At 39.3% G+C, this 15,454-nt stretch overlaps 1 protein-coding gene across 1 annotated transcript in view; it reads left to right on the forward strand.

Annotated features, from left to right (window-relative positions):
• Positions 1–866: 866 nt before the first annotated feature.
• LOC143037151 (uncharacterized) overlaps positions 867–15,454 on the forward strand; it is a 15,972-nt gene continuing 1,384 nt past the window's right edge. Inside the window, exons 1-8 of the mRNA XM_076205268.1 lie at positions 867–1,107; positions 1,915–2,822; positions 3,086–3,752; positions 4,481–4,630; positions 6,916–7,104; positions 10,435–10,541; positions 12,030–12,137; positions 15,092–15,319. Of these exons, the coding sequence (XP_076061383.1) occupies positions 867–1,107; positions 1,915–2,822; positions 3,086–3,752; positions 4,481–4,630; positions 6,916–7,104; positions 10,435–10,541; positions 12,030–12,137; positions 15,092–15,319 (2,598 nt within the window). The remainder of the gene's footprint in view (positions 1,108–1,914; positions 2,823–3,085; positions 3,753–4,480; positions 4,631–6,915; positions 7,105–10,434; positions 10,542–12,029; positions 12,138–15,091; positions 15,320–15,454) is intronic.

Raw genomic sequence — 15,454 nt, forward strand, 5'->3', positions numbered from 1 at the left:
TTCATTCATTTATTCATTAACTTATTCATCCATCTATTCCTTTACACATTAGAATTCTTTCTCTTCTCATCTTTCACAACTACGTATATCGGCTTGCTATGCTGTATTTGGTGCAGTCTGCTGTAATAGTTGACAGTCAGATATTCGTGTTTCCGATGTTTCTAATTTGGACGTTTGTCATATCCACCATTTTTTATTTCAAGATGCGAAACACTACATAAATTTTGTTTGCCATAGCATCCTCATAATTCTTAATCTTTATCCCACGATATCTTGAGTACAAAGTCGAAAAATCAACATTCGTTACATTTTCCTGAGAGTAATTACTTGTCCACTATACACTTTACTGAATTACCACATATCTACATTCCGTCTATCACTGTGCATGTACCTACTGCAGTAACGCAAATTTATGTTTTATAACTGGTTTTCAAGTGCGAGTCATTGCAGAAGTAATAAATCTGAATTTCAATATTTTTGTTTGTCGTTACTAAGGATGCCTTATATGGTTCCGTTTACACCGACGAATTTGATTCTATTCCATTCACATTCTGTTATCCGATTCATTACATTTTCCGGTATATTGGCCTTGTTTTTTATTTCAATGAACAAAGAATGCATATTATTAGTATGGAAACTGTATTAGTAAATTCATTATAAGTATACATGGAAATGCTTGAAAAGGAAATAGGCAAGAACTGGTTTACCAACAGTGGTTAACAAATGGAACAGACTTGATAAACATGTAGTGAGCGCTGAAATAATTGGTTGTTTCAAGAAAAGATGAGATAACTTTAGGGAGAGAGATACCAGGTAGCAAGGGCCAAGTGTAGACTTTATGGTCTCTTGCGGTCTTCTCCATTCTTATGTTCTTACGTTCCTTTGCATTTCGCCGCATACCTCCAGGAACTTCTCAACAGGAGCTGGTGTCCGTGCTGACTTTTCAACCTGAGGGTAATACAGGAGAAGTTGCTTATGGTTTTGTGGAGAAGGTGCTGCCTCCCTTCACCTCCATGACAACGTGCCTCCGGTTCCTTCCTTTATTCTTCAGGAACAACAACGCTGTGCTCAGGCTCCACCAACAGACGAAGAGCCAAATGCATCTAGGTAGATAAACATTTGTCTTGGACTGGTGATTTACTGCAAGTGAGAGCTTCGTATATTTTTTTTCTATTGTGCTGTTACTTTTTCTTTCCTTTAATAACTTAGACAATTGCATAGCCTAAGCTAAATCCACAAGGAAATTTAAAACTAGGCATCATAGTTAGAGAAAAAAATACGGTACTGTACGAACGTAGCTTCTGCTCAGTGTATTGCAATAAGGTAAATACAATCAGGTAAACACACACACACACACACACACACACACACACATTCTGAAAGTAACCTTGCATTATTTTGTTCAATGAAAGGTGATAACATTGCAAAAAATTCGGACAAATATGAATATTTGTTTCTCTGACGCATTTGTGCCAGTAATGTAGGCAGTCTTTATAAGATCTATATACAGTGGTATTTCCAAAACTCCGTTATGGCCCACTACAAATATTTCTTTCCGCTAAGTAGTTACCGTTAAAATTGTTTATCGATTCCTTATATATAGACAGAAATAGTTATCGTTTTATTCCACCTTTTTAGATGGAAAGACGATACATATGATCCATAACCATGGAATGATTTATGAAAGGTGCTTAGCTTAGGAATTGTCATGAAAGTTTAAGTTTCACTATATAATTGTGAAATTGTAGATATTTTCAGCATTATTCTGTATACTAGTTTGTAGTTCTAACGATATTTCTATAAAGAAAATTTGATATGTTGAATATAATTTACTAAGAATAAAAGAAACATTCGTACCTTCCTTAAGTATGGTGCATTTGTGTATTCGTATTAAGGATTTTCTTTCCCTTGCAGAATTCGGAATTCAGTTGCTTATCAACTCTCTTAATGGGATCTACAAGTTCACTCGTTTGCCGCAGAGACTCCTGAGCTCCTACTGGTACCTCTGGTGTCTAGTTTATGACCATTCCAACAATAATTTTACCGTCTTCCTAGACGGGAAGATTGTGGACACATACATGAACGTGATTGAAGGAGAAATAGCTTGCAATAAAGTGCTAGTAGGCCAAAGTATTGTCACCAAAACAAGCAATGGCTTGAGCGGGAAACTGACTCAAGTCAATATATGGAGTAGAATACTTACCTTGAAAGAGATGAACTCCATAAAAGACTGTAACGTGAATTTACAGGGAGACGTTTTGTCGTGGAAAGATATCGAACTGAATCTGACAAATGCCGAAGAGACCCAGATTGAACTTGCAAGCCTTTGCCATAATTCGCTCAAAGAAAAATCCTTCTTTCAGTTCACTCCCCTGACATTCGCTGAATCAACATATCTTTGTGAGGGACTAGGTGGATACCTACCTTTACCAATGACCCAAAAGAGCATCGAAGACCACCTGGGTTATATTAAAGACTACGAAGACGTTTGTTTTGGATCCAAATTCTGGGGTTCAGCATCTGATGACTCAAAGGAAGGGAAATGGATTGTACATACCACAGGTCAAACTGAAGACAATCTTCCCTGGGCAAAACATGAACCGAATGGAATTAGTTTTGAAAACTGTATTCTCATTGATGACGTCGGTTACCACGACTTCGGATGCAAGCGTGACCTCTGCAGCTTGTGCACCTTTGATCTCACACCTTCTTGGGAAATGCTTGGGTCGTGTGAATGGAACGAAGAAAACCAATATTTCTCCAGTTTCCAAATGGAATTTGGAAACTTTTATTTTGAGGGCTATTCTGACTACGAAATCAAGGTAATTTAAAAATACTTTTGGTTAGATAAATCTAATTAATACTGAACAAACAAATTCCCAAAGTTTGTTCACTCGTTACTCTAAAATAAACTCGACACAGGTATTCAATCAACCTTTTCAATTTGACATGCAAGATTGCTTTTGAAACTAGAGGGGATTTTTTTTTTTAATTCTTTTGATAATTAATTTGTCATATCCTTTCTTGTATATGAATGCAAACTCCATTTGAGGGAAAATTAATTGTCTTTTCCATCCCTACAAAGCTCGTCAACGACACGTGGACGTGGCTGCTGGCGAAAGCAAAGACAGTGGTAGCGAGACTGGTCAGGTTTCCTGATGCCTACAACTACCCAATGGGAAGGAAAACATGGGCAATTGAGAACACTATGTGTGGACAGCAGGGAGGGAGAAGAGAACTCCTCCTCACGTCGTGCCCTGAAGGCTCCTTCACTTGCACCGACGGAACCTGCATCAATATACTTCAACGCTGCGATCTCAAGTACGACTGTAGAGACAAGAGCGACGAGAAGAAATGTTTTATAGTGCAGTTTCCTGAAGACTATGCCACAGACTTGCCGCCACGCCCGACGGATGCTACGACCGAACGTGAGGCGGGGAATTCGGGTCCTCTGCGAGTTGAGATGGATTTGGTCCTGGAACGCATCGACATCGATACGACTTCGATGCTGATGGACTCCACTTTCAACCTCACCTTCACTTGGTACGATAACCGCATAGACTTCCGAAACCTGAAGGAGGCTTCCTACTTAAACCAACTCTCAGAAATGGAGGAGCAGCGAATCTGGTCGCCTAATGTCACGTTCAAAAACTCTATTGGCAGGAAGAGATCCATCAAAGATGTTGAAACTTATATGACAGTTCTGAGATATGCTTTGTCAAAGAAAAGAAATCCTGACCTGGCAGAAGAAGGTATGTCTGTAAAGAAAAGCGTTGTGTATTATTTTCATGAATTAAAAAAAAATATTAGAAACCCACTTTCATATGATTCATTTTCAAAAGCCAAAGGATAATTCAAATTATATTTAACGTCGATCATCAACATCACTCCCTTAGTACAGGGATGTCTTATATATATATATATATATATATATATATATATATATATATATATATGTATGTATGTATGTATATATAGTTATATGTATATATATTATATATATATATATATATAGTATATATATATAATATAAATTTTGTGTGTCATTGCGACAAATGGATTAACAAGTTCCACCGCTGGGATTCGAGCCTTTGCATAAGCGACTGCTTACGATATCGTCTTTGCTTTGTAAATAGCAGTCGTTTTTTGCAAGGGTTCGAATCCCAGCGGCGGACCTTGTTAGTGTATATATATATATATATATATATATATATATATATATATATATATATATATGTATGTATATATATATACAAATATATATATATATATATACAAATATATATATATATAGATATATATATACATATAAATATATATATATATATATATATATATATATATATATATATATATATATATATATATATACAGTATATATAAGACGTCAATTCATATCCATCTACAACCGTTCTCCAATCACGTCTATCTTTTGCCATCTCTTTCTCTAGCTTCACTAAGATATCTCTTTCGAAACAAGAGCTTCCCGACTGCCTCAACTTGTATTCTCTTCGGCCCTTCGGCCCTTTAAGAATTCGTCAGGCGTCCGAACTGTGCCGGCTGCCCATTTGGTATGAGGATACCATACTTGAATCCACGATAGCTGGCAGCGTCCATCCAGGCACTGCTAGTACATAGGCCCCCTGATTACACCCCCCTTACGTCCCTCTTTGCCCTGCATATTATGTCGACAAAAAAACAAAATGCCATCAGACATCATCCAACAAGAATTCTTTAACAAATATTTTCTCGTTCTCCCTACCATCAGTACCTCCATAATACTCGTATATCCTCTCTGACCACGGTGTGGTTTATATGACACTTTCTCCCGTAGACATATACGCTGCTTCACCAGTCCCTCCCAACAACACGCATTTCTGACCCTCGCCTCAATCGTTACCGCCAAACGACATCTCGCGCCTTGTTCTCAATGTCCCTTTTTACCCTACATAATCATCTGACTCACGCAACTCCCTAACAGTTCTCTCCACTCATCCATTCCCGCAGCTCACTGATCCACCAAATCCACTCGTGACTCATCCGAATCTCATGTTTCAAATTATTTTGATGGGCACCATCTCATCTTGAGATTCCGACGTCGTACAAACCGACAAGACAGCTCGGGATGTGGCATCGAAACCCTTACGTCGTTTTCAACCCCACTTCCTGCAAAAGACTTCTACCAAACCCTTGGATCCACAGTACATAACTTATGGCAAAAATGCTGGGACGCCCAACAAACCACGTGGAAACTATCAGACTTTATATACCCCAATCACCCTTCAGGTTTAAGAAGGAAATAGGCAAGAACTGGTTTACCAGCAGAATAACTAGCGAATGGAATAGACTCAGTAACCATGTAGTGAGCGCTGAAACAAGTTATTGTTTTAAGAGAATATTAGATAACGTTATGAATAAGGATGACAGGTGATACGGGGCAAAGAACTGCCTAGTGTAGGCCTTATGGTCTCTTGCAGTCTCCTCCATTCTAATGTTCTTTTGTGCCCACCGACATTAACGACGTTTTGAGACATTATTGACAGGACATTCTTATCTCACCCATAGATTTATTATGCCCAATGACACTCACAACCTTCCCGTTGTGGTGCTCCCCTTAACATATCACACATTTCGCTATACCCTTCCTTCCCAACCCCCCGCAACAACCTCCTACTTTCTCAACTTCCTCAGGCAAAGACTCCAATGCATCTCCTTTTAGGAGGCTCAACACCCGTATTCCTCTCTTTCCTCTACAGTTTTCTTAAAGAGATGAACCTCCTTTTCAAACTGTAACCACTTCTGACCATCCACACCTGACGTGACGCCCCCAACATCTCTGCACCTTAGGGACCCCACCCACGGTACGATCTGCTCTTGAGGCCGACGGACAGACTTGGTTTGATCCGACCATATTGGATCATGCAGGTCGGTCAAACGAACCAAAATCAGTGCATACAAACCTTTTTCGTAAGTTCTCGGATCCAAAATATTTCTTGATAACGGCGCGATACTGTCCAGATAAAGTCGCTGGGGGCGATACAGTACAAGAATTACAATAATTCACTAATTCCTGCAGTATTCGTAGATTACAATATATATGTATATATGTATATATCTATATCTATCTATCTATATATATATATATAAACATATATATATATATATATATACATATATATATATATATATATATATATATATATATATATATATATATATATATATATATATATATATATATATATATATATATATGTAACATGAAGAATTGTCACCCCAGAACTCCCACCTGAAGAATCGTCACCCCATGAAATCCCACCTGAAGAATTGTCACCCTAGTACATCGAATATCAACCGTGGAATAAAGGTTAGAATAGGTTAGGTTAGGTTGATTGAGGGTTAAGCTTACTGTCATCAACTTGTACAACCGAAGATTCGTAAACCCAGGATGATGGCCCACATGAAGAATTGTCACTCTAGGATAGCTCACATGAGGAATTGTCACCCAGTCGAAGTCTGGGGTGACGATTCTTCATGTATATATATATATATATATATATATATATATATATATATATATACATATATGTATATATATATATATACATATATATATACAGTATATATATATACATGTCTATATACATATATATCTATATATATATATATTTATGTGTGTGTGTGTGTGTGTGTGTGTGTGTGTGTGTGTGTGTGTGTGTGTGTGTGTGTGTGTGTGTGTGTGTGTGTGTGTTTACCTAATTGTATTAGACTGTTTTTATCCAACTGTAGGGATGTCCAAGTAAATTTTGACAAGAAAAAAAAAATATTGGGCAATGGTTCCTGGGTGGCATTTTTGGTTGTCTTCGTGATTTTTCATTCAGATTTTTGTAATCCCTAATAGAAATCAACTTACAGTGACAAACATTTCTTCGGCAGCTGAACTGTACGAAGGCGCCTTCAACCCCATTGTCATGTCGAGAGTCTATAGCGCCGTCATCACTTGCGACTTCGACCTCGTCTTATATCCCTTCGATGTTCAGGTATCTGGTCCCAGCAACATAAAAAATCCAGCTCATTGCCGCACTAACAATTCTTTATCACAAAGTGAAATGTAAATAGTGTGAGTGAAATACCTACATGTATATTTCGATAGATCCAAATTGTTTGCCCTTTATGATAACAAGAAAACTCTACTTGCTCTGGTATCTGGAACCAGCATCATCAAAGGTACAGTATATAGCCTTACTCGCAATTATTTATCACAAGGTGGAATGTAAACACTGTGAGTGAAATATCTGTACGTATATTTCGATAGGTCCAAATTGTTTGCCCTTACGATAACAAGAAAACTCGACTTGCTCTGGTATCTGGAACCAGCATCATAAAAGGTACAGTACATAGCCTTACTCTCAATTCTTTATCATAAAGTGAAATGTAAATACTGTGAGTGAAATATCTGTACGTATATTTCGATAGATCCGAATTGTTTGCCCTTTACGATAACAAGAAAAGTCAACTTGCACTGCATTGAAAAGTGTCTTCAGAGGACAGATGCTTCCAGAAACTTCTTTCCTACCTGAGCGAGATGATTAATCATGTAACGAAAGACCCTGGGACTAACAATACTAAAGGAAAAAGGGGAAAAGATGACATAATTATATGATTATATATATATATATATATATATATATATATATATATATGTATATATATATATATATATATATATATATATATATATATATATATATATATATATCAGAGAAAGAGAATTAGTAGACAAGATTAGATATATCATATGACCAAAGATTACAACAAGATCAAGAATGTAGGCTCAGGAATAGGACACTAAAAAGAAGAGCAGAAAGAAATTTACCAAAGGGAATGATATGACAGACAATGAGTGAGGGTTAGAGATATAATGAGTCTCTGAGAATAAATAAACGTGAATAAGCTTGCACACGCACTCCTGCAAGCATGCACAAATATGAGATAGTGTGGGCTTGGAATGTACACGTAATTATGGTGGACAAAAGGAGTAAATATGAGGGCAGGGCATCTTGACCCAAGCTTGACTACTACACTACGAAGTAATTACACACAAGCAAAATGTTTGACCTACCCAGGGTGTTTCATGATGCAAAAATCAGATTCGTTGTCTGACGAATTGTTTACTTGTTCAAGAAAATGACCTAATTGTAAGCTAGAATATAAATACTACGTGGAAAAATATATCACGTACTCGACAAAAAATATAATCATATTGACGTTGTGAAAAATGTAGGGTGAGTCAAAACGATCGTGACTACACACACACACACACACACACACACACACACACACACACACACACACACACACACACACACACACACACACACACACACACACACACACACACAAACATTAGAATTACCAACTCTGGAACAAAGAAGGGAAAGAGGAGACATACTAACTATCTATAGAATTATGAAAGGAATGGAAATCTTAGATAAGAACGATTTATTGAAATGGGACAATGGAAAAACAAGAGGACACGAGAAGAAACTCAAAAAAGATCATTACAGAAGAGATCTGAAAAAAAAAAAAAAAAATAGCTTCCCACACAGAGTGATAGATACCTGGAACAAATTAGATAAAGAAACAGTGTGTGCAAACGCTATTCAAGATTTTAAGAAAAAACTTGATGCTGAAAGATACAAAGACGGGTCCACGAGCATAGCTCCCTTCCCGTATAATACAACTAGGTAAATACACACATACACACACACACACACACGACTCGACGGCGCAGTGGTAGTGTTAGCAACCGCTGCTACATCGGTCAGGGTTCGACTCCTGCCCAGGGCTGAAATAATTTCAATATCGCTGCGCTGTGAGTCGTTACTTCAACTCTCGTGGGAGGGGAGTTGCGTGTGTGTGTGTGTGTGTGTGTGTGTGTGTGTGTGTGTGTGTGTGTGTGTGTGTGTGTGTGTGTGTGTGTGTGTGTGTGTGTGTGTGTGTGTGTGTGTGCGTGTAAGGTCACAGCATTACCCATAGATCGGTCATGTATGAGCTCTGAGCTCTCTTCCAGGAGGGTAATAGCTGTCGATCACGAGTCGAACACGTGATCCAAGACCATGGTGATTCACACACACGACTCGACGGTGCAGTGGTAGCGTTCGCAACCGCTGCTACACCGGTCCGGTTTTGAATCCCGCCCAGGACTGAATTAACTTTAGCATAGCTGCGCTGCGAGTCGTTATTCCAACTCTCGTGGGCGAGGAGTTGTGTGTGTGTGTATAAGGTCACAGCATTACCCATAGGTCAGTCATGTATGAGCTCTGAGCTCTCTTCCGCAAGGGAAATAGCTGTCGATCACGAGTCCAACACGTGATCCAAGACCATTGTGACACACACACACACACACACACGAATTTAAGAACAATTTAGACACTGTTAGATACAGAGACGGGACACCAAGGGGGTAGCTCCCCTTCCCGTAAGACAGAGCTAGTAAATACAACTGTGTAAACACACACACACACACACACACACACACACACACACACACACACACACACACACACACACACACACACACACACACACACACACACACACACACACACACACACACACGCACACACACACACACACACACACAAACACAAACACGCACACACACACACACACACACACACACACACACACACACACACACACACACACACACACACACACACACACACACACACACACACACACACACGAAGTGTTTCGGTTAGTACCTAATTGCAAGGGTGGAGGCATACCAAATGAAAACTAAGTTTAAATCGGAAACATGACAAATAAAATGACCAATAAGACATGGAAATTAGGAAGTCGATTTGCAGAATCAAAATAACTTCTACATGTTTTTTTACATATCTTGTTGTTGTCGTTCCCTAGACTGGCCGAACAGTTCCGTTTCGCTTTGTTCGATCTCCTACACCACAACATTCGTCTCTCATCCCGGATATTCGATAAAACATAACATTAATAGAGTTGTGTGTCTGAAATAACCAGTACTGCAATTCTTGTGGACAATATCCAACTGAAGAAGTGGAGTCAGAGTTGGTAGAGACAAGAAGAGTAGCAGAAAGGAAGGCTAGTGGTATTTTTTTTAATAGTTTTATTACGCTTAAAGAGCGACAAGCCTAGTACATAGGAAATCAACTATTTAATGAGAATCGTGACTCACAGGACATGCTGTTCGACTGAGGCGGCAATTTGTAGACAAGTACAAACTTCCAGAGGTTGGGACACAGTGGTGGACATGGTGATACAATCAGGGTAAATAACAGCATGTATAAAACAGCGGTGTTGATGATATCACAGTCAACAGTATATACAAAACAGAAGTATGAGCAATATTACAGTTATAATATAAGGGACAATGACATATTGAAACAGTCGTGGACAAGATCATACATCAAAATTATTACGTCGTTACATCGATAGTTAGCCCCCACCAAAGTGTGGGTGACATAAGAGCAGTGTTTCTAAATGGTCATCGGCAAGTAAGTACAGTATTTACATGCATCAATGACAGACCCTCTATGGGGGAATTAAACCTGTTACTGCAGGGCATTCATGGCAATAATGCTGAAGGTTGTTTGCATTTGGCAAGTCACACAGTTTACAGGAAGAGAATTGAGGCATGTCTCTTGTCTCGCTCACCTGCCAAACTGGTCTGTAGCCTAATCTAAGTCGAGCAGATACCACATTATATCTTCTAACTAAGAGTCCTTGGCGGCGATACTTGTGGGGGCGATTGGCAAAGTGATCATAGTGCTGAATGGTCACACTCAAAGGTCGCTCGATATTCCTCCGGTGAACGATAGGCAAATGAGCTGCAGCACGTACCTTGCGTCTGTAGAATGAGAGGGAACTAGGTGAAGCGTCAGCAGCTGCAAGTGAGGGCTGGCCGCAGGCTGTCTTGGCGAGTAGGTCTACCGTGTCGTTGCTAGTTATTCCTACGTGAGAAGGGATCCACAGGAAGTGTATAACAAGGGAGTGCTCAAGGGCTGTGGCTAGCTGAAATAGAATGTGAGTTACTAGGTTGTGGGATTCTGATTTTTTGGGAAGACAAGGCACGGAGAGCAGATTGAGAGTCACAGATAATCAGGCCATCACTACCAACACGTAACAGTAGATTGACAGCATCCAGTAGTCCGTGGAGCTCGTAGAATGTTGAGCTAAGAAAACCTGGTAGTCGGCGTTCAACCCAGCCTCCATGGGGTGGAACCATACTAGGCGAGCAGATGGCACAGCCCGTGTTTCCGTCCGGTTGCAGCGACCCGTCTGTGTATGGACAGCCGGGAGGGAAGAGGTCCCTTTGGCGATGGTTTCTAGAGCTATTTGCTTCTGTAGTAGGGGCAGGTCACTCTTGCAGGTTGCTGTATAGGTGACAGCGAGGAGCGGAACCCTCCAGGGGGGTGGGGGCGGACTGTGAACAATTTCCTGTCTAGGGCTAGTGGTAATTAAATGTAATCACTTTTTTTTTCTTTTTTTATAGAGATTAGTCTTCACTTCAATCACAAAAGAATATTGCATGACCCTGGTGTGTAGGGATGTCGTTAAAAAGACTCAAAATGATAGCTGCAGGAAGCTTTGGCAGTCTGCGTGACATCAGTGTAAACGTTCATATGTAAATGACTATGAGAATGAGTTCAAATTAAGTTACGTTTGAATTCGAGCTGAGCTGAAACTGATCCTTGGCCATAACTAATCACAAATCAAAATGTAAGATTTTATTTGGATATCTAATCTTAAGTATAGCAACAAAACACAAAATCTTACTGGATTTTTTTTACCATTATTATTATTGTTTGGGAATGTTTGTTATTTCTGCACAATAGTTGATGTCGTGAAACATTTGACCACTCTGACATAATTATATTTCTATATCTTGTGGAATTTCTTTTGGTGTAGGATAAGAGATGAAGGTAAATTGAACATGATACTCGTATATATTAAGGTTTAATTTTTTGTACCCCCCACCATAGCACTGCGCAATGAACTTGGAGATGCTGTCGACAACCGCATCTTACCTCGTCTTTGCTAACCAGTCCCAAGTGTCCTACACCGGCAGCGAACTCCTCATTGAATACCAGGTTCGAGACTCCAATTGATAGAAAAAAAAGTACTACCTTTTACATCTAATATACGTTCATGCTATTGTACCTACCCATAATGAATACAATGTTGTAGTGTTTTCCCGAATTATTTACTGCTTTCTTCAACACGTACTCCAAAGTTTTTTTTTCGGTAAATACTTACAATTAGATAACGCAGTACCATATGTGCATTAATAATTTGACGATTCTTTGCGACAACCCATTTCACTGTAATTATTATCACTGTTTTGCTGAGTAAACACAACAGTTCCACTGTAGCAATTATGTTCAATTACTTCCCACGACTACCCATAAGAAATGCACCACATCGTTGATTCAAAGTTGCATATGCTATGACTACACAAACACATACATCTTGGTTGATTTTCCAACAACCATTTGGGACTATCCACATAAATAATTTGTAAATCCACAAGAGCGGTGATTCTTCACGATCTGTAGAAAGTGTGAGCAAATTTATAGCGGTGATTTTCAATAGTCTATGAGACTCCACAACAATCCCAGCGTAATGTTCATTTCTTATTACTACCATGAAGTTGTGGGTAGAAACTAATATAATCATGGTTTCACAGCCCATATATAATCCAGTGAATTAGAAATTAAGGTAGAATATCATGTAAACACACAGGATATCAAGACAAAATAAAATCGGTGAAAAGGATGTAAAGAAAGTGGGATTTGAAAAAGACCTGGGAGTAATCATAAACAGATAAACAAAATTGTCGGAGAAACCTACAACTTGTTGGGGGTCAATAAAAGTGGTATTTACTTACATGGACGAAAAAATAGCGAAGAAAATACTAGTTACTGATAAGACCAAGACTGGGACACTGGTCACCCAGTACCAAAAAGAATATAAAGAAAATTGAAAGAATCCAAAGAGCAACTACGAAGGTGACCTCTACACTTTCAGAACTGTCAAACGAAGGGAGACTGTCAAAACTAGTTACCGACCCTGGAACAAAGAAGAGAAAGAGGAGACTTGTTGACTTTCTATAGAATCATGAGAGGTACGGAAGTCCTTGATAGAAAAGACTTACTAAAATAGGATACGAGAAATAGAAGAGGACATGGAAAGAAATTAAAAAAAAGGACAGTTATAGAAGAGACATGAAAAAGAACAGCTTTCCCCACAGAGAGGTGGATGTATGGAACAAACTGGACGAAACGATATTGTGTGCAAAAACCATACACGAATTTAAGGACAATTTAGATACTGCGAGATACAGAGATGGGACACCACGAGCATGATATTCTTTCCCGTAAGGTACATTAGGTAAATGCACACACACACACACACACACACACACACACACACACACACACACACACACACACACACACACACACACACACACACACACACACACACACACACGCACATGTATTGGCAGGTATAAGGTAGAGGTAGAAGGGAAGAACTCAGGGGAGAGATTGTTTTCTTTTTTATCTAACGTTTCGGGTATACCATACTGGTAATGAAGAAAATGAGGAGGAAAGGGATTTTTTATTGTTTTAGATTAGTGTATAGAGAACTTTAGAAGGAATACGGTTGTAGTGGTATTGGGTGGTCTCAGTGCTAGAGTAGGGGATGAGCCAATAAATGACCATGGAGTAGTAAGGTGTGTGGTGGTGTCAGGTAAGTATTATAGTGTGGAAATGATGTGGGAGATGTTTTTAGAAACGGAGTTGATGGTAGGAAACACAGTGTCTAAGAAGAGAGCCAAGCATAAGTACACATGGGAGAGGGTAGGGGAGGAAAGGGTGGTTGAGAGGGCGTTAATGGACTGTGCAATGATACTCAAAGAGAGGATTAGAAGAGTCCTGGATGTTCATGTTTTCAGCGGAGAGAGTGGAAGACTGGCAGATTTTTAAGGGTAATTGAGAATGTAGGGAAAGTGGGGAAAGAGGAAAAAGGTGGGAAGTAGAGAGTTTGCTGAGAGCAAGTAAATTCAATGAGAAGGGTAAAGAAAAAGAATATCATGAGAAGCTGAGAGATATGTAGGACGTGGTGAGAGATACAGGGAAAATAAGAGTACAAGAAAAATGAGTATGTTTATTGGGGGAATTGGTAAAGAACGCAAATATGATATGTAGGACGAGGAGAATGGGAGGGAGCAGAAGGGAAGGTAGCACATAGTGGGATGAAGATGTGAAGGCGGTAGTCTCTTTGTTAGTCTTTCTTCACTTATTCTTTCCATATAAACACACCAAGAATGGAATGGATGGATGGGGTAAAGGAGGTCTTGGGTACAAAGAAAATGTCTCTCGAACAGAGATGGAGATCAAGAGAAGGTGTGAGTGGATAGCGGTTGTGAATGAATTATGAATTGATGTGACCCAAAGGGATCTTGTCTGATCTGCAAATTCTGAGGTAGACGAGGGGTGAAGGGTCGCCATGCCATGAAGAGGTAGGGCTAAACCAGCTTCGGCTGTCGGGTCCTACTGTGGAGGTACTGTGTCTTGCTGCAATGCTTCTGACCCGAATAGTAAGCGGAAGACAGGGATAACCTTTGTGGAACAAAGTTTGATATGTGGAGGCAAAGAGGCGGCCCCAACCCCGTACAACTAGATAAATGTAACTATGTAGCCTAAATATGTTCTCTTGGTTTGAGAACCTTTTAGAATAAAATTATTAACAATTAGAGTTATTAATTGCAGACGTGATCTGATGACGTGATTTTGTGGTTTCATGAGGCAATCTGTTGTGTCCTGTTACATGTCGCAACAACTCCTCTTTATGTTCTACACCTCCTCTACTTTATTAGTCCTTTTCAAAAAATTGAAACTGGTATAGATGTTTACGATTCTATTTTCATAAATCGGCGTTTGTTTTCTTGTTGATTCTGTGGTCGATCGCTCCAATACAAATGTGTAAATAGATTTAATCATGGTATTACATGAGACTATTGTTATTATTTTTATTTCAGGTTGGTATGCCAAGGCTGTATGGCATCGAACTCGGTGCATACAGCAACATCGTGGCGGAAGTACCTTTTGCCCGACGCCTCGGTTACGCCCTACTTAACATCTACACTCCTTCTCTCATCCTCCTCATCATTGCCTACTCCACGCTCTTCTTCAGGCTAGACATCTTCGAAGTCCGTATCATGACGGCGCTCACCTCTTTGCTAGTCATGGCCACCCTCTTCTCTCAGGCAAGAACTTTTCACTGAAAAACATAATGAAATACGACCACGTTGTTATTTTTCATTCCAAATGTGTTTAAGGTGTTGTTCAAATAAGTGTATTTCAAAATAATTACTATTTATTTAGTTATCTTTTTGAAAGTC

The sequence above is a fragment of the Oratosquilla oratoria genome, chromosome 21 (assembly GCF_046742065.1).
Source record: "Oratosquilla oratoria isolate Oo_2021 chromosome 21, ASM4674206v1, whole genome shotgun sequence".
NCBI classification, from domain to species: Eukaryota; Metazoa; Arthropoda; class Malacostraca; order Stomatopoda; family Squillidae; genus Oratosquilla; species Oratosquilla oratoria.